Source organism: Procambarus clarkii, chromosome 24 (genome assembly GCF_040958095.1).
Source record: "Procambarus clarkii isolate CNS0578487 chromosome 24, FALCON_Pclarkii_2.0, whole genome shotgun sequence".
Taxonomy (NCBI): domain Eukaryota; kingdom Metazoa; phylum Arthropoda; class Malacostraca; order Decapoda; family Cambaridae; genus Procambarus; species Procambarus clarkii.
The window spans coordinates 5510177-5531124 of NC_091173.1; the positions used below are offsets into that span (position 1 = coordinate 5510177).

The 20948-nt window shown below is 42.7% G+C and overlaps 1 protein-coding gene across 7 annotated transcripts in view; it reads right to left on the bottom strand.

Annotated features, from left to right (window-relative positions):
- Positions 1-20948, bottom strand: part of LOC123761783 (uncharacterized) — a 235395-nt gene that overhangs the window by 101181 nt on the left and 113266 nt on the right. For 6 of the 7 annotated variants that reach the window (XM_069330505.1, XM_069330506.1, XM_069330504.1 and 3 more), the window contains one exon: positions 211-353. In XM_069330505.1, coding sequence (XP_069186606.1) covers positions 211-353 — 143 coding nt within the window. Of the gene's footprint in view, positions 1-210; positions 354-13024; positions 13195-20948 lie in introns of those variants that run through there. The other variant, XM_069330507.1, reaches the window with a different exon arrangement.

Consider the following 20948-nt stretch of genomic DNA (forward strand, 5'->3'; position numbering starts at 1 on the left):
AAGGCGGAGCCGCGGGAAGATCCTCGGGTTCGGACACCGGGCACCACAACAGAGCCAGAAGGACAACTCTTCCCCAGTAAGTTTCCGAGCGAGCCAGGACCTGGAGCAACAGGTGAACCAGGAAAAAGAGGTACAGGTAACCCCTGTCAAACTGTCATACTGTCTAACCTGATTGTCCAGTCCAGTACATACTGCACACAACTGTCTCACCTGGAGTCCTGCTTGCCATTGGAGAAACAATGCTGTCTTTTATATCCTCCATGCGTTTACAGGCATTCACGTGAATAAGGTAGTCTCCGCCTTCTTTGAATGTCTTTTTGCAAATTAGGCATCTCTCATGCCCAGTTGGAGTCCTGAAACAAACATGAATTGCCTGTAACAATTATTATATACTACACATATATATGAGTTTGGTATTTTTCATATAAACATTATTAGATAGTAACCATTCATTTGGACCTGATGTACAGGGAGTGCCAAAACGCAATTTGTACTCAATGGAGTATAGAGTTGAAAATATAGTATTGTACACCCAGTACATCCTGCTATCAATGTAAGGTAGGTGATAGTGGGATGTACAGACTCTACAGACACAAGACTACATCTCACTCCCTCTTAAGTTCTTAAGTAGCCATATTTTACAAGGCTGCATTATATTAACCCTTAACCCTTTCACTGCGCAATGCGCCTGCAGGCCCACGTCTGGGGTGCGCTACGCAGCTCCGGGTATTTGAATTTTTCACGTTCCATTCAAAACTCCAGTGGCTACATGGGGTTCACATCAGCTTCCTCAGGGCTCTTGTAAATACACAACCATCTTTAACAAAAATCGTGGTCCACATTCCCGGGTGTGAGAGCCTCAGTAGTGAGTGAGCAACCAAGGCCAGCGCACGCAGCATGAGCTCACAGCACTGCTGGTCAGCTTGTGACCACAGCATCGCCTAATAAAGTCAAAAATATATATATATAACTTGCATTATTTAGCCATGATAGTATTACAGAAGAGCCCGAGTGTGATAATGACTGTGTACAATGTTCAAATATTAGTGATTCAATGCTGTTCGCGATGTTCACAGCGCTAGTCACAGCATTATTTCGTCCATCTAGGAATCTTCAAACGACTTCTTTAGTTCCTTTACAAAATAAACTTGTGGTCAATTATGTATGTACAGGATTTATTGACCAGTATTGTGATAACAGCAGGATTGTGGTGATAATAAGCACTGTGCGTCGTATTGTGGGAGGAGTAATTGTGGTGAGGGAGCGAGGGAGATAATTGAGGTAGCCTCACTTTGTGGCAGCCACTCTAGTTTTGCTCATCATACTAGCTTAGTGGTTCGTTATGGTGAACACATTTGTACATGGGTATATACAATGTGTGTAAATAGTGTAGTAACAGCAACAGGAGTATGTTGGGAGGGGCTATTTTGGTGAGGGAGGTGACGTAATCGTAGCGTTGTCTGCTGGCTGCTGTGTGATTTTTTCATGCAGTGTATGGTGGCCACTGTAAAGTTTGGACACAATTCCAGCTTACTTGCATAGTTCTGGTGAATAAAACATGAAGATAAGTATACATAATATGTGTAAATAGTGTAATACAAACAATAACAGCATGGTGGGAGGAGCAATGTTGGCAAGTAAGATGATGGAGGAGTGAAGGAGAGACTGGATGTTGGAGGAGTGAGGGTGTGGCAGCTGACACTCACGGAGTTCTGAGAGTGTTCATGAGTGTGTAGTGTGTAAATAGACTGTATATGTACATAAATTAGCATAATACAATGGAAATATGTGCCGGATATGTGTACACACGTCATGGACATAATACAGTGTCTTCGTACAGTACGGATGTTCTACTGCCATAATATAATGTACGAGTTCATTATACATAGGATTGGCACATAAAAGCATATAAAATGTATTTGGAACTGTGCACAGAAAATGAACACATATATATGTTCGCGGCAACTCGCGCATCCTGCCGGCCCCGGGGGCGTATGCCACGGGCGACCAGGGAATGGTGACATCACGCTCAAACTTACGGACCCCATAGCAGCTAAAATACTTACAATTTCGACCTTCTGTAACTATACCCTTACTCAGGGAAGAATTTTTGACACTTTAAAAACAGAAGATAATTTTTTCCAGAGATTTTATTTCCTGCGCACTGGTGGGGGGGGGGGGGGTCATATTTGGAGGCTGCGCCGCTAAGGGGTCCTGAGGAGATTTACACCCCCTGTGCGCAAGAAAAAAAAATTCTAAAATTTTTTCGTCTTATAAAAATGTTAATTTGTGTTTCCTGAGCACAGGAAAATAATAAAAAAATTCTGTTGTATTTACCAATGATGTAATTGAGCCGACAAGTTCGCCGATGACGTCACAGAGAGCGAGCGCTCAAGGGTGCTGTGCCAGGGAGCCGTCGTGCGCGGCTGCTCAAGAGGCCCGAGTTGCCGCGAATTTATTTTCGCAGCATTATTTACAGTATCTATGGCACATTTTACAATAATTTTTTTTACATGTACTAGTATTGTTCCAATTATTGTCACTTAACGTATTATAATAAAACTGGTATAAATTCACTATGCGCTCACATATTATTGCCACAAGTATGCGCACCAAAATGGTATATTTTACAGGAAATATACAATGTATTTGTCTTTTTTTCCAATATATACACTAAAATTCACTTGGTATGTACATGTATTTACAAAAGTATTAGACATTTAGCAGTCCTGGAGACTGTGATACTGAGAAAAATAGTCGACATGGCACAGAGGGACTGGACACGCTTTGCACCATGTTAACACCCATTAATGTTTCTGTGGCCTCATTTTTGTGCTGTAACACACAACGCACTGACACTGGCCTGCTGCATGCACTCCAGTTGGTGGTAATTTCTTGATTTGGTGTACCAGAAAGGCCTCGCTGTAAGCGAGCCTGGGTGCAGGAGCATGGTCCAACATTGGGTCCTGAATGGATCTGTGTATGTCAGTGGTGTCTTTGCCAAACTTATCTAATAATTGCTTCACAACTTGAAAACTAAACGAACGGAAATATGATTTTCTACCTGTTTTCACAAGATACATATTGTAACTGTTCAGCATTGTTACATCAATAAGGTGGAAAATCATCTTCTTGGCCCACTTTACTGTTTTCCGTACACACACTACAGCACTCACCATCATGTCACATTTATCGACTAAACGCATGTTGATGTTGTAGTCCATCACACAATCTGGCTTATATATTATTTGTTTTGTTGTTCTGTTCACCTTGCCACTGTCCACCACTGTACCAGGGTGAATGGTGGTCAGCATGTTCACTTCACGTCTGTCTTTCAAAAAAGTACCTACGGGCTCACCATAGCCCGTGCTACTTGAAACTGCTTGTTCCAAGTAGCGAATCTTTAACAACAACAACTTTAACAACAGTCTGTCTTTCCACCGGATTGAAAGTATTGCACCACTTTTTCTTACCTCGCAATCACCTACTTGCATAGCAGTGTCAAACACAGGCATTTCCCTCGTTTTGGCTTTACTGTGCCCCACACTCCAGTTTTACTATCAAGCAGGAACCTTGTTAGTAAGGGACTGGTATAATAGTTATCTGTGTGCAATATGCGGCCCCTTGTTCAGATATGGTGCAAGCAGTCCCTTCACCACACTACCTGAGAAGCCATGTTGGTCATTTGCAGGAATGTCTACATTTGTAGTGGAATACAGTATCATGTGTAACACCATTCCTGATTCACAGTCACAGAGCACAAAGAATTTAAATCCAAATTGGTGGCATTTTGAGGGAATATACTGCTTGAAGGCAGCACATCCTTTAAAAAGCACAAGGGATTCCTCAATAACCAGCTTCTGAGCTGGTACGTAGTAATCTCTGAACTTTCCAAACAGGTCATTAAGCACGTGCCTCACCCTCCGAAGCCTATCATCCTGTCTCTCGTCTGCATTATTTGCAAAATGAAGACACCATAGGAATTATCAGAAATCGGTCTCGGGACATATATTTCGCGAACAATGGTGTTGGAACAGTGTTGTCTTTGCTCCAATAATGGGATATTACGTGTTTCACAAAATGTTTCAACAACATACAAATGGCAAAAAACACATACAGTTCACCTACAGTCGTCTCTTTCCAACACTTTTATCTTGAAAATTCTGATACATCCTCACCTTCAATGAGATCAAGTCTGTTCGTTTCATGAACCATGTTCATGAAACGAACAGACTTGATCATGTTCACGTTCCATGAGCGGCTCATCGAAATATGCAGTGAAGAAGTCCATTTCACTCATTTCGTCACCTGAATTAGGGAAAAGATCTGTAGTTCCCACATCTCTATAGTCAAAGTCGGGAATTTGTGGAACAAAATCTTCCCCATCACTCCACACAAATAAACCTGCTGTCTTCCGATAGCCATTAGCTGCACCACGGCGAGGAATCCGAGGACCAGGACCAGACCAGAGCTGAAGCAGGTCTAGCAACAGTAGAGGCAGGAAGGGACGATGAGGGAAAAGTATTGGAAGGTAAGGGGATTTGTTCCTCATTGTCGCCATTTTGCTTCATCCGGCGGCGCTTAGCTGGGCGGGCAGCTGATGCGACGAAACTATGACTGGCACTAGCAGGCGTAGCAAAACTATTCTCCGATTCTAAATCACTAAAACCAGAGAATGATTCACCTGCTTCAGACTCGTCGATCATATCATAATCTGGCAATGGAACACATGAACTATGTGCTTGGGCACGAAGTGGTGTTGAGTAGTAACGGGCGACTCTCGTAGTATCCTCACCCTCCTGGCACCATGTTCACTCGAACTATCTGTTGTTTCTATATCCTCAGGATGTGTATAGTCCTCGTCTATATCTGAGTCATCAATATCAGATTCGTCAACTTCTTTGAACAATTCATTAGTAGTTTCGTCTTCGGTCAATGACTGCCCGGCGCAGTGCGCTGAGCGAGGTCAGACGCTGTGTCGTGAAGCGCACACTTGCTTGATACCTGGTTGATGGGGTTCTGGGAGTTGTTCTACTCCCCAAGCCCGGCCCGAGGCCAGGCTTGACTTGTGAGAGTTTGGTCCACCAGGCTGTTGCTTGGAGCGGCCCGCAGGGCCACATACCCACCACAGCCCGGCTGATCCGGAACTTCTCTTAGAAAACAGTCCAGTTTTCTCTTGAAGATGTCCACGGTTGTTCCGGCAATATTTCTTATAGTCGCTGGGAGGACGTTGAACAACCAGGGACCTCTGATGTTTATACAGTGCTCTCTGATTGTGCCTATGGCCCCTCTGCTCTTCACTGGTTCAATCTTGCATTTTCTTCCATATCGTTCACTCCAGTACGTTGTTATTTTACTGTGTAGATTTGGGACCTGGCCCTCCAGTATTTTCCATGTGTATATTATTTGGTATCTCTCTCGTCTTCTTTCTTGGAGAGCTTTGAGACGATCCCAATAATTTAGGTGTTTTATCTCGTATATGCGTGCCATACATGTTCTCTGTATTCCCTCTATTTCAGCAAACTCTCCTGCTCTGAAGGGGAAAGTGAGTACTGAGCAGTACTCGAGACGGGACAACACAAGTGACTTGAAGAGTACAACCATTGTGATGGGATCCCTGGATTTGAAAGTTCTCGTAATCCATCCGATCATTTTTCTGGCTGACGCGATATTTGCTTGGTTATGCTCCCTAAACGTTAGATCATCGGACATCATTATTCCCAAATCCTTGACATGCTGTTTTTCTACTATGGGAAGATTCGATTGTGTTTTGTACCCTGTATTATGTTTCAGATCCTCATTTTTGCTGTACCTGAGTACCTGAAATTTATCACTGTTAAACATCATGTTATTTTCTGCTGCCCAATCGAAAACTTTGTTGACATCTGCTTGTAGTTTTTCAATGTCTTCAGCAGAGGTAATTTTCATGCTGAATTTTGTGTCATCTGCAAAGGACGACACGAAGTGCTGACGTGTATTTTTGTCTATATCAGATATGAGAATAAGGAACAGTAGCAGTGTAAGGACTGTACCTTGAGGTACAGAGCTTTTAACTGCGCTTGAACTCGATTTTATTTGATTGACTGTTACTCTTTGTGTTCTGTTCGACAGGAAATTGAGTATCCAGCGTCCTACTTTTCCAGTTATTCCCATTGACCTCATTTTGTGAGCTATCACTCCATGGTCACATTTGTCGAACGCCTTGGTGTCTGGCCAGTAACTAAGGCCTGGGAGACAAAGGAGGCCTGCACTAGAATTTTTTCAAGATGGCGTCTGTTTACAATCGCCCCTGGCTACGATATGGGTGACCCAAGAAGTGTAGTGTTATGGGTGACCCCTTTACACCGCGGGACATTTGAATCGTTCTTGGCATCCTATGGCGTATATATACACAATGTGCACGGTGGGACTTGTTACTCATGGCATATATATACGCTATGTGCAGTTTAAGGGTTAAGAGTAAGTACAGTATATGAATTTGTATAAGAAATGTTCCAGCAAAAATCAAGTAGCATGTTGTCATGAGTGAAGTAAATAGCTAAACACAACACAACCAGTATTATGAAGCAGACCAAAAAAGACATTAAGATAGATCAATCAAATGAAAAGCTTTATTCAGAAATAGTTGTACACTCATAATTGGGAAAGTTTACGTAATAATTACCGTACATTAATTACACAAGTCAAAATAACAGCACAACACAAACATTATCCCCAAATTATACCATTGAATTTTATTAATCAAAACATATTTTCTCATGTCATTTCGATTCACATCTCAATTTCCGAGCATGTATCCTTGGTGTAAATAGTGGGTTTATGTTTGAGCTTACTTTTATACCACATTAGTAGTGGAAAATATTTCTTTATAAAGCAAATATTATTTTCCCGAATTCAGTAATGTTTTTCAGCACCGAATTCACATTCGGGTCTAATAATATGAGGACTCACATCGGTGCAAGTAGTATTTTGTTACAACCAATCACAACGATCCTATGGATCAATCCAAACCATTCCTTTGTATCTGGATCTTCAGTTAACTGGGTTCTGCTTGATTGGGACCATTTTTTTAACCCTCAAACCGCGCATATCATATATAAATGATATCAGTGACAAAACCGAAACCGCGCACATCATTTATATATGATTTCGTGTCTAGCGCTATAATTTAAACTCCCCGCCTGGGATAGGGGCAGCTATAGTACAGCCACGACCGATAGTTGCCAGATGCCACCTAGAAAAAAAATCCAGGCCAACATTCTTGGGTGTTACAGCGTCAGTATTGAGCAAGCCACCAAGGCTGGCGCACACAGCACGAGCTCACAGCACCGCTGTTCAGCTTGTGACCACAGCATCGCCTACAAATACCATAATATAAATAATACTGCTATTATTTAGCAGTGATAGTATTACTGAAGCCCCCTGACTGTGATAAAACTGACCAGGATTCTGATAATAGCAGGATTGTGGTGATATTTAGCGCTGTGCTCCATGGAGGGAGGAGTAAGGCTGTGGGAGGGAGGGTTGTGGCGTTGTTTTCTGACTGTGTGTAGCCACCATTTATTGACTGCACTCACCATACCAGCTTAGTGGTTCGATATGGTGAACACAAATGTAGATACTTATATATAACGTGTGTATAGTGTTAGATAACAGTGAGAGGAGTAGGTTGGGAGCCGCCATTTTGGTGAGGGAAGAGGGTCGTCTGCACGTCTTGGCATGGTGTTTACTGATGGCCACTATGGTCTTTGGGCACCATACCAGCTTATTTGTTCAGGTATGGTGAATAAAACAGGTAGATATATATATATAATGTGTGTATATAGCGTAATAACACCACAAACAATATTGTTGGAGGACAAATATTAGTGCGTCTGGCCTTGAGGGCGGCCGCCGATCAGCTGACTGTGTGAGTAGCTACGTCTTTGTGGCCTTTACTCACCATACAAGCTTAGATGTACAGTTATGGTGAACTAAACATGTAAATACGTATATATAATGTCTGTGTATAGTGAATAAATACAGAAAGAGTATTGTGGGGGGTGAATGAGGGTGAGTGAGGTGGTGTTGAGGGAGGGAGTGGCAGTGAGTGGCTCGCTGGTGTTTGGCGGTCACTCCTCGTTGCTTTTTGACTCACAAGACCAACTTAGTAGTTCGTTATGGTGTACAAAACATGCAAATACTTATATATAACCTGTGTATATAGTGTAACAACAGCAAAACTATTTGTTTATTGTTTTATGAACATAATAATTGAATCACTAATATGCACACCATAATTTTGAGTACAGCGATGATTCACACATTTTATAATATAAATATACCACAATTCACTGTATGGAATAATATTACTGCAAAAAAACTAAGAAAAAATCAATCAGAGACATTGAAATAATTAGGTAATAATATATTTGTGGCAACTGCCGTCTGACAGCTCGGGCGGAGTAGACCTCGTCTGGCGAAGGCTCTGCCAATGCTCCTTTTTTGCCACACTTCCTTACCCTATTGCGGCTAAAATATGCCACCTACGATTTTTTTGTTATTTTTTCCGTGATCAGGGAACAAAAAATGAACACCTACAAGACGAAAGAATTTTTTGGATTTTTTTTTTTTGTTGCGCCTGTGGGTGTGAATTCCATTTGGGCCCCTAGCGGTTTGAGGGTTAAATATGCCAAAACTAGAAGACAGAAGAAAAAGAGGTGATATGATCACTACGTACAAAATAGTAACAGGAATTGATAAAATTGATAGGGAAGATTTCCTGGGACCTGGAACTTCAAGAACAAGAGGTCATAGATTTAAACTAGCTAAACACAGATGCCAAAGAAATATAAGAAAATTCACTCTTGTAAACAGAGTGATAGACGGTTGGAACAAGTTAGGTGAGAAGGTGGTGGAGGCCAAAACCGTTAGTAGTTTCAAAGCGTTATATGACAAAAAGTGCTGGGGAGACGGGACACCATGAGCGTGGCTCTCATCCTGTAACTACACTTAGGTAATTACACACACACACACGAGATATTGTGGTGCCTACATCTTAAGAAGCACATCAACAAACTGGAAAAGGTGCACAGACATGCTACTAAGTGGCTCCCAGTACTGAAGGGCAAAAGCTATGAGGAGAGGTTAGAGGCATTAAATATGCCAAAACTAGAAGACAGAAGAAAAAGAGGCGATATGATCACTACGTACAAAATAGTAAAAGGAATTGATAAAATCGATAGGGAGGATTTCCTGGGACCTGGAACTTCAAGAACAAGAGGTCATAGATTTAAACTAGCTAAACACAGATGCCGAAGAAATATAAGAAAATTCACTTTCGCAAATAGAGTGGTAGACGGTTGGAACAAGTTAGGTGAGGTAGTGGTGGAGGCCAAGACCGTCAGTAGTTTCAAAGCGCTATATGACAAGAGTGTTGGGAAGACGGGACACCATGAGCATAGCTCTCATCCTGTAACTACACTTAGGTTAAAAAAAAAAAAAAAAATTTACACACACACACACATCTGGATCAATCTATCCACCATGAGAGTTAGAAGAAGACCAGAACGTGAAGATGCCAACATAGAAGACACTGCTCAACATCCCATGCCACTACACCTGATTAAATTATTAAATTAAAGGAAAATGTCAGTGATTTTAGAAGAATAGGAAAATATGAGAAAGACAAGAACCGCCCCTTAAGGGTGACTTTAATGGAGTGAAAACCATGATGGAAGTGCTTAGAAATGCCAGGAAATTGCAGTGATGAGGTTGGCAAACTTTGGTCAATAAGACAAGACCTCTCAAGGAAAGACAGGCGAGAAAAGCTGAAAATGAACCTAATTGAAGCAAAACGTCTAAATGGGGATAGAAATGAAGACAAATTCTTTTTTCTACAAAGTGACAGGGACTGGAAAGCTTGTGAAATGGTACATAAAAACAAAGCAACAAGATCAGTAGTGGAAGGGGGAGTAAAGAGCAAAGGGAAAGGGAACAAGTTCCTGAAAATTGTATATACCAACATAGATGGAGTGAGGTCAAAAACTTTGGAGTTGCAAGATATAATTCAGCTCATGGTCCCAGATATTGTTGCATTATCAGAGATGAAACTTGAAGGAAATATATTAAATGAAGTCCTATTCCCAAGGGGTTATTCAGTTTGGAGACGTGACAGGAAAACTAGGAAGGGAGGAGTGGCTGTGCTGGTGAAAGAACACCTGAAGGTAAGAGAGTTAATATTTGAAAACCCTCAAGATATTGACATAATGGCATTGTAGGTCTGGAATCAGGATAAGCTGATAATTTTAAATGCCTACAGCCCACCAGCAAGCAACACATGGACAAAGGAAGAACTGGATGACAAACGAGAGGGCCTCATAATGGTCATGAGAGATGATATTGTACAAGCAAATAAAGATAAATCATGACTGTTGATACTGGGGGACTTCAACTTTAAAGCAATATACTGGGAGGCCTATGAAGCAAGAACGGAGGACTTTTGGACATGCAGATTTGTGAACCTCATTCTGGAGACATTCTTGTATCAACACATAAAGCAAGCCACAAGAATGAGGGAGGGAGATATACCGTCAGTACTGGATCTAGTATTCACCAGGAAAGAAGAAGAGATTTTTGACATCCAGTACCTTCCTCCCTTGGGAAAAGAGTGATCACATCCTGTTAGACATTAAATATGCTTTAAGATATCATCTAGAAGAAAATGGGGACATTGAAACAGATGATAAACTCGATTTAAGGAGAGGTCACTATGGGGAACTTCGACATTTTTTTAATGAGTGTAAGTGGACAGACTTGTTGCTAGGCAGGGAAGTAAATGAAATGTATGCCAAATTTTGCAAAATATATGATGAAGGCACACAAACATTCATACCAAAGCAGAGATACAGGGCCAGAAAACAGGATTGGTTTAACAGAAATTGTGAGAGGGCCAGAGACCAAAAGACACAAAAATGGAATCAGTAAAGGAAGAGGCCAAACCCCCAAACATACCAGCGATACAAAGATGCGAGAAACAACTATATGGCAGTAAGGAGAGAGGCAGAAAGAAATTTTGAAAAAGGGATAGCGGATAAATGTAAAACAGAACCGGGCCAATTCTACAAATTCATAAACAACAAATTGCAGGTAAAGGATAATATCTAAAGGTTAAAAATGGGAAACAGATTCGTGGAAAATGAAAAGGAAATGTGTGAAACATTAAACGAAAAGTTCCAAAGCATGTTTGTACAAAATTAAATCTTCAGAGAACCAGATACGATAAGAATTCCAGAGAACAACATAGAGTGTATAGAGGTGTCTAGAGATGAAGTGGAAAATATGCTCAAGGAGCTCAGTAAGAATAAAGCAGTTGGCCCAGAAGGAGTTTCACCATGGGTTCTGAGAGAATGTGCATCTGAGCTCAGCATTCCACTTCACCTGATCTTTCAGGCATCCCTGTGTACAGGAGTCGTAGCAGTCGTGTGGAAGCAGGCTAACATAGTTCCAATCTACAAAAGTGGCAGCAGGGAAGACCCCCCTCAATTATAGACCTGAATCATTGACTAGTGTAATAGTTTAAGTATTGGAAAAACTAATCAAAACTAAATGGGTAGAACACCTGGAGAGAAATGATATTATATCAGACAGACAGTATGGTTTTCAATCTGGAAGATCCTGTGTATCGAATTTACTCAGTTTCTATGATCGAGCCACAGAGATTTTACAGGAAAGAGATGGTTGGGTTGACTGTATCTATCTGGACCTAAAAAAGGCTTTCGACAGAGTTCCACATAAGAGGTTGTTCTGGAAACTGGGAAATATTGGAGGGATGACAGGTAAGCTTCTAACATGGATGAAAAATTTCCTGACTGATAGAAAAATGAGGGCAGTAATCAGAGGCAATGTATCGGACTGGAGAATGTCACAAGTGGAGTACCACAGGGTTCAGTTCTTGCACCAGTAATGTTTATTGTCTACATAAATGATCTACCAGTTGGTATACAGAATTATATGAATATGTTTGCTGATGATGCTAAGATAATGGGAAGGATAAGAAACTTAGATGATTGTCATGCCCTTCAAGATGACCTGGACAAAATGAGTATATGGAGCACCACTTGGCAAATGGAATTTAATGTTAATAAATGCCACGTTATGGAATGTGGAATAGGAGAACATAGACCCCACGCAACCTATATATTATGTGAGAAATCTTTAAAGAATTCTGATCAAGAAAGATCTTGGGGGTGGTTCTAGATAGAAAACTATCACCTGAGGACCACACAAAGAATGTTGTGCGAGGAGCCTATGCCACGCTTTCTAACTTCAGAAATGCTTTTAAATACATGGATGGCGATATACGAAGAAATTGTTCACGACTTTTGTTAGGTCAAAGCTAGAATATGCAGCGGTTGTGTGGTGCACATATCTTAAGAAGCACATCAACAAACTGGAAAAGGTGCAAAGACATGCAACTAATTGGCTCCCAGAACTGAAGGGCAAGAGCTACAAGGAGAGGTTAGAGGCATTAAATTTGCCAAAACTAGAAGACAGAAGAAAAAGAGGTGATATGATCATTACATACAAAATAGTAACAGGAATTGATAACATCGATAGGGAAGATTTCTTGAGACCTGGAACTTCAAGAACAAGAGGTCATAGATTTAAACTAACTAAACACAGATGCCGAAGAAACATAAGAAAATTCACTTTCGCAAACAGAGTGGTAGACGGTTGGAACAAGTTAGGTGAGAAGGTGGTGGAGGCCAAGACCGTCAGTAGTTTCAAAGCGTTATATGACTGAGTGTTGGGAAGACGGGACACCACGAGTGTAGCTCTCATCCTGTAACTACACTTAGGTAATTACACACACACACACACAAAAAGAATAAGGATGGGAGGAGAAGAAAATATCAAAGTGTTCAGTGAGGATCCACAAGGTCTTCTCTGAGTACAGGTATTCTATATTTTCTTCTCCGAGACTATGGGTTCCTACACTTGCACCAGAGGTGGTACCCCCTTTTAGGTTTAAAAAAAATAATAATTGTGTGTATATATGTATAACTCACTTTATTTTAAAATTTCATTACACAAAAAGGGCTACAACATTGGTTACATGCAGGATACAAGGCTACTCGTCACAGATTGTAGAGTTCCTCCAGCTCCTCTGATGGCGGGCAGGAACCATGGTAGCAGTGAGCATTTCACTGGTCACTGGAATGTATTTACAATGTCAAAAAATTAAAGCAAATTCATTCATTTTGGGAATAAATCCATTCATCCATCCATCATACCTGGAGAAGGTTTAGTAACACAGTATTAGTAACAGTATTTAGTAACAGTATCAGTAACACAATTCACTTTAATAATTTGGCTTTTCAATATTTTATTATTAGTAATGATTTTTGTGCCTAGCGACCTTAGCCAGTATGCTCGTCCAGCTCCCTAGCCTACGGCACTGTCTCACATCTGTAATACCGCTGCATTAGATGCAGGGCAATTTTTTGAAACATTTAAGGATAACCAGCTTTAAATGTAATGAAAAGAAATTTTCTGGGAAAGTCCTAGAGGCCAGTTCTACTTACCAAAAATGGCCCACTAGATACTCAGATTAGTCCCCGAAGCTTCAGCGTTCAAGCAAGCTCGGCATCTCACCCATTTAAAGTTTGAAAAGCTATCCAAGCTATCAGCCTGGATAGCTTCCTGGAGCAATCCAAGCTGATATGCTAATGTCAGACTTTTGCATCAGTCATGTGTATGGAGTTCTGTGGGCCTACCGGGGACCACCTGGCACCTTCACAGAGACTCGAGGACCAATGGCCTAGTGCTTATCCTGGTCGCTTTCGTGGCTAGTCCTTTCTCTCCCCCCCCCCCCCCCAGCTCTTGCTGGGGCTCCTAACTCTTCTGCTCTCTTGATTCATTCTGATGTTCCCTTTGTCCCCTTAATTTTTCCTTTGCCTCTCCATTGTTCTGCTGCTCGTATCTTTGTGGGGAAATGGTACACTGTTTATTCCATTTATCTTCCCCCGAGTGTCCAGCTTTCTCTTCCTGATCTGAAACACCACCTGGACTCCTTGCCGGAGCCTGTGCTCCTGCTGGGTGATTTCAATTGTCGTCATTTCCTTTGGAGTGATGTTCTGATGAACACCCGGGGTTGCCTTCTTGAGCCGTTTATCCTCTCTTCTTCCCTGTCTCTAATGAATTCTGGTGAGCCCACGCATTTGGACTCTCGGACTCGCACCCTTTCCTGTCTTGATCTTTCTCTTTGCTCGTCTTCTCTTTACTTAGATTTCACATGGCAGGTTCTTGATGATCTCCATGGCAGTGACCATTTCCCCATCCTTGTTACCTTTCTCTCTTTTCACCCTCCCCTTTCCTTCCCTAGGTGACAGTTTGCAAAAGCGAACTGGAACATCTTTACCCTCAGTGCTGCTCTTTCTGACCTCTCCCTCACTCTCTCCTCGTTCTTCATGACACTGTCTTCGACACTGCCCTCCGCTCTATTCCTCTCTCTTCGTCTCAGGGTCCACGGAAGTGCGTTCCCTGGTGGAATGCAGACTGTGCTCGGGCTGTCCGCTGTAAGCGTGCAGCCTGGAAGAGACACCGCCATCAACAGATGGCCGATTCTTTTCTTTTCTTTCGAAAGGCGAGTGCGGTGGCCCGTAGGGCCATCCGAACAGCTTAACGTGAATGTTGGGCATCTTATGTCTCCACCATTACGTCCGAAACTCCTCTGCCACAGATCTGGAAGCGTATCCGCAAGATAGCGGGTAAGTTCGTTCCCGATGTTTCACCGGTCCTTCACCTCAGTGGTACTCTTGTGGCGGACCCATTGCAGGTCACTACCAAACTGGGTTCCCACTTTTCTTCTGTTAGCTCTGGTCTTCATCTTCCCCAATCTTTCCTTCTTCGTAAACATGTCCTTGAGTCTCGTCCTTTAGATGTCTGCACTCGTCTTCGACTTCCTTATAACGATCCCTTCTCTCTCTCTCCGAACTTCGTTCTGCCCTGGCCCTCTGCGGTTCTACGGTGGCGGGCTCCGATTGTATTCATTATGAGATGCTTTGCCATCTCCCTCTGTGCACGTCTCAGTATTTACTGAGTCTGTATAATTGGATCTGGGAGTCGTCGTCAGTCCCTGAGGACTGGCTCGATGCCGTTGTCCTCTCTGTTCGCAAACCAGGGTCTCTGGGTACTTCCCCTAAGGACTTTCACCTTATTGCCCTTACAAGTTGTGTCTGCAAACTCTTTGAACGTATGGTTAACGTTCGTCTGATGTGGTTTCTGGAACACCATCACCTCCTCTCCCCTTCTCAATTTGGTTTCCGCAAGTGCCACAGGACAACAGATGTCCTGGTGAACTTGGAGGTCTATATTCGTACTGCTTTTGCTGCGAAGACCTCCGTTTTCCAGGTCAAAAAGGACGGCAACAAGGCTTATGACACCACTTGGCAATATCATATTCTATCCCAGCTTCATTCTTTTGGCCTTCGTGGTCATCTCCCTCTCTTTCTCCGCAGCTTCCTCTCTCGTCGTTCCTTTCGGGTGCGGCTTGGTACTGCTCTCTCTGCCTCTTTTCAGCAATACGAAGGAGTGCCCCAGGGTAGTATTCTGAGCACTACTCTTTTTCTGGTTGCCCTCAATGGTCTTCTTTCCTCTCTTCCTTCAGGAGTCTTCTCCTCTCTGTATGTCGATGATCTTACCCTTTGCTGTCAGGGTGATGATTCGCCTCTCCTTCAACGCAGGCTTCAACTTGCGATTGATGCCGTGTCATCTTGGGCCACCGATCATGGCTTCACGTTCTCTACTACTAAAACTTGTGCCAAGACTTTTACTCGGAAATGGGTCGTTCTTCATCCCTCTGTCACTTTATGGTCATACCCATGAGTACAAAGATTCCGCGAAGCTTTAGGGGTTATTCTTTGACACTCGTTTGTCTTGGTCTCCCCATATCTCTTACCTCCGTGTTGAGTGCTTTAAGGCCCTTACCCTCCTTCGGGTATTGTCCCATACTTCTTGGGAAGTGGATAGGCGCGTACTCCTTGCTTTACATTCCTCTCTCGTCCTGTCTAAGCTCGATTATGGTTGCCCTGCTTACTCGTCTGCTTCTCCTTCCCCTCTTCGACGTCTTGATACTTTGCACCATACTGGATTGCACCTCAGTTCTGGTGCCTTTCGTTTGCCTCCCGTCCTCAGCTTGTATGTTGACACCGGCTTCCTATCCCTCCTATCTATGTTGCAGTCCTTGCAACATCCTTCCTCTCGCCTGTCGTGCTTTAACTTTTACCCTTCCTGCGGTTCCTGTTCCTCTTCACCGCCTCCCTCTTTCTGTCCTGTTATCTCGCTTACAGGATTTTCTTTCCGTTCGTATTTCTAATATTTCTCCTCATGTAGTTTCTTCTTTGCCCCCATGGAGAGTCCCCCTTTCGCAGTTTTGTACATCCTTGACCCGCATCCCTAAAGCTTTTACCCCTCCTATGGTTCTAAAACGCCTTTTCCTTGAGCACTTTCTTCTCAGTTCCACTCCGTTTCCATCGTCACTGATGGGTCTAAGTCTGCGGACGGTGTTGGCTACTCTGTTGTTTTTCGTGATCACACTTATATGTGTTGGTTACCTCATGGGACTAGCATCTTCACAGCGGAGCTTTATGCTATTCTCTATGCTCTTCATCTCCTGCTCTCTTGTTGTCAATCTTCCTTTGTAGTTGTTGTTGACTCTCGTAGTGCCTTTCATGGCTCTCGGGTCCTTTAACCCTTAACATGCTCGGGGTTTAATATCCTGTCATCCCCACAGGCGCATGTCATTTTGAAAAAAAAAAAAATTATTTTTTCTTTCTAACCTGTTAATTTGTGTTCACTGATCACGGGAAAATAATAAAAAAATCGCAAGTGGCATATATTGCCCGCTATAGGGCGGGGAAGTCTAGCAAATTATGGGCGCTGACTCAGCGTGCGTCCCAGGCGGTCTGTTGCTCGCAAGCTGTCAGGCCAGAGTTGCCACAAAGAGATAATTACCGAATTATTTCAATGTCTCTGATTGATTTTTCATACTTTTTTTGCTGTAATATTATTCAATAGTGTGTAGTTTGATCTATTTATATAATAAAATGAGTGAATCGTTGGTGTACTCAAAAATATTGTGTGCATATTGTTGATTCAATTATGTTCATCAATCAGTGAACAAATACTTTGTCGGTTATTACACTATAAGCACAGGTTATATAAGTATTTGCATCTTTTGTTCACTATAATGAACCACTAAGTAGCTATTATGAGTCAAAAAGTAATGAGGAGTGACCGCCGTGTACCAGCCAGCCACTCCCGCCCTCCCTCCAGTCATCTGACTCACCCTCATTCTCCTCTCGCAATAATGTTTTTGCTATAATTCACTGTATACAGACGTTATATATAAGTATCTACATGTTTTGTTCACCATAACTGTACATCTAAGCTTGTATGGTGAGTAAAGGCACAGAGATGTGGCTACTCACATAGTCAGCTGATCGGCGGCCGCCCTCAAGGTCAGACGCACTAATATTTCTCCTCTAACAATACTGTGTGGTGTTATTACGCTATATACACACATTATATATAAATATCTACCTGTTTTATTCATCATACTTGTACAAATAAACTGGTATGGTGCCCAAAGACCATCGTGGTAACCAGTAAACAACACCGTCGTCTGCACGGTGGCGTCGTGCAGACGACGCCACCGCCCTCACTAAAATGGCGGCTCCAAACCTTCTCTTGCTGTTTATACCCTCTATACGGACGTTATATATGTGTCTACATTTGTGTTCACCATAACGAACCACTAAGCTGGTATGGTGAGTGCAGTCAATAAAAGGTGGCCACACACAGTCAGAAGACATCGACACCACCCTCCCTCCCACAGCATTACACCTCCTTCCATGGCGCACAGCTCTAAATATCACCACAATCCTGCTATTATGCTATTATCAGAACCCTGGTCAGTTTTATCACAGTCAGGGGTCTTCTGTAATAATATCATCGCTACATAATAGCATGAACAAGTATAATTTGGCATTTTTAGGCGATGCTGTGGTCACAAGCTGAACAGCAGTGCTGTTAGCTCATGCTGCGTGCGTCAGGCTTGGTTGCTCACTCAATACTGAGGCCAATAACACCCGGGAGTTTGGCCCACGATTTTTTTTAAAAATGGCGTCTGTTTACAAGAGCCCTGATGAAGGTGTGGTGAACCCCGTGTATCCGCGGGCTGTTTAAATCTTGCGTAGTACTCCAACACATCATATGACGTGATGCGCAGTTTACTGGAACAACGTCCAGCACGTCATATGACGTGATGCGCACTTTAAGGGTTAATCTGGTTCATCCAGTGGTTGTCGTGATCCAGCATTGGCTGTTCTTGTTCACAGTAAATTTAAGTCGGTTGAGTTTTGTTGGGTTCCCAGCCATATTGGTGTCAATTTAAATGAGCGTGCGGATGCTGCCGCCAGGGAGGCTGTCCACTCTTGTCCCATCTCTCGTAAAGGTATTCCTTATTCCGACTTTTACCCGGTTATCCATTCCTCCATCCTTACCCGTTGGCAGGCTTATTGGTCGTCTGTTACTGGTAACAAACTGCGTTCTCTTAAAAGTTGTCTGTCCTCGTGGCCGTCCCCCTACCACCGTAACCGGCAATGGGAAACGGCTCTGGCGAGGTTGCGTATTGGCCATACTCGCTTAACTCATGGTCACTTAATGGAGCACAGCCCTGCTCCTTATTGTCCTAATTGCATTGTCCCTCTTACAGTTGTGCATATCCTTGTTGAATGTCCTGATTTCCGGGATGAGCGTGTCTTGATTTCCGACCGTCCCTCACGGTCACTTGTCTCTCAATAGTGACTATAATAGTCTCTCTTGGCGATTCGGATAATTTTGATATCATTCACCTTATGCGTTTCTGTTCGCGTATTGGCATCCTTGGTGATATTTAGCGCCCTCTGATTATCCCGCACATTTGATGGTGCTACATAGCCTTCTCGGTTTGGTGCCTTCTATTGATAATTACTTACTTGTGTGGTGCCCCTATCTTAGGAAGCACATCAACAAACTGGAAAAGGTGCAAAGACATGCTACTAAGTGGCTCCCAGAACTGAAGGGCAAGAGCAACGAGGAGAGGTTAGAGGCATTAAATATGCCAAAACTAGAAGACAAGAAAAAGTGGTGATATGATCACTATGTACAAAATAGAAACAGGAATTGATAAAATCAATAGGGAAGATTTCCTGAGACCTGGAACTTTAAGAACAAGAGGTCATAGATTTAAACTAACTAAACACAGATGCCGAAGAAATACTGTATAAGAAAATTCACTTTCACAAACAGAGTGGTAGACTGTTGGGACAAGTTAGGTGAGAAGGTGGTGGAGGCCAAGACCGTCAGTAGTTTCAAAGCGTTATATGACAGAGTGCTGGGAAGACGGGACACCACGAGCGTAGCTCTCATCCTGTAACTATACTTAGGTAATTCCTTTAGGTAATTACATACACACACACCAATCTACACCCGCTCCTGACACACACCCACACCCGCTCCCGACGGGTGGAATAATGGACAAGATAGAGCTATTTCCCCCACCCCCCGTTACAGTGTGGAAAAAGGCTAACATAGTTCCAATCTACAAAAATGGCAGTAGGGAAGACCCCCTCAATTATAGACCTGTATCATTGACAAGTGTAATAGTGAAAATATTGGAAAAAATAATCAAAACTGAATGAGTAGAACACCTGGAGAGAAATTATATAATATCAGGCTGACAGTATGGTTTTCGATATGAAAGATCCTGTGTATCGAATTTACTCAGTTTCTATGATCAAGCCAGAGAGATTCTACAGGAAAGAGATGGTTGGGTTGACTGTATCTATCTGGACCTAAAAAAGGCTTTTGACAGAGTTCCACATAAGAGGTTGTTCTGGAAACTGGATAATATTGGAGGGGTGACAGGTAAGTTTCTAACATGGATGAAAAATTTTCTGACTGACAGAAAAATGAGGGCGGTAATCAGAGGCAATGTATTGATCTGGAGAAATGTCACAAGTGGAGTACCACAGGGTTTAGTTCTTGCACCAGTGATGTTTATTGTCTACATAAATGATCTACCAGTTGGTATACAGATTATATGAACATGTTTGCTCATGATGCTAAGATAATAGGAAGGATAAGAAACTTAGATGATTGTCATGCCCTTCAAGATGACCTGGACAAAATAAGTATATGGAGCACCACTTGGCAAATGGAATTTAATGTTAATAAATGCCATGTTATGGAATGTGGAATAGGATGAACATAGGCAACTCCGGCCTGACAGTTTGCGAGCAACAGACTGCCAGGGACGCATGCTGAGTCAGCGCCTATAATTTGCCAGACTTCCCCGCCCTATAGTGGGCAATATTTGCCACTTACGATTTTTTTTATTATTTTTCCCGTGATCAGTGAACACAAATTAACAGGTTAGGAAGAAAAATATATATTTTTTTTTTTTCAAAATTACATGCGCCTGTGGGGAAGAAAGGATATTATACCCTACCATGTTAACCCTCAAACCGCTAGGGGCCCAAATGGAATTCACACCCACAGGCGCAACAACAAAAAAAAATCCAAAAAACCAGCGTTGAATGTAATGAAACGCCATTTTCTGGGTGAGACCCGGAGGCTCCCCGGAGCTTTACCGGCTGATATGCTAATGTCAGACTTTGGCATCAGTCATGTGTATGGAGTTCTAGGGCCTACCGGGGACCACGAGCCAGAACGTGGCCCCCTCAGAGAGGCAAGGGGAGCAATGGCCTATAGAAACCCCCGTGTGGTTGGAAGCATTCTATGTCTGCCATCGACCAGGTCAAGCATCCAGAAAGGTAAGCATTCCAAAACAAACCCCTATTCTGGTGAAAATTGCTACCTAAAACCGAACTAGTGGATAGAACTCTTCAACAGAAAACAAGGAA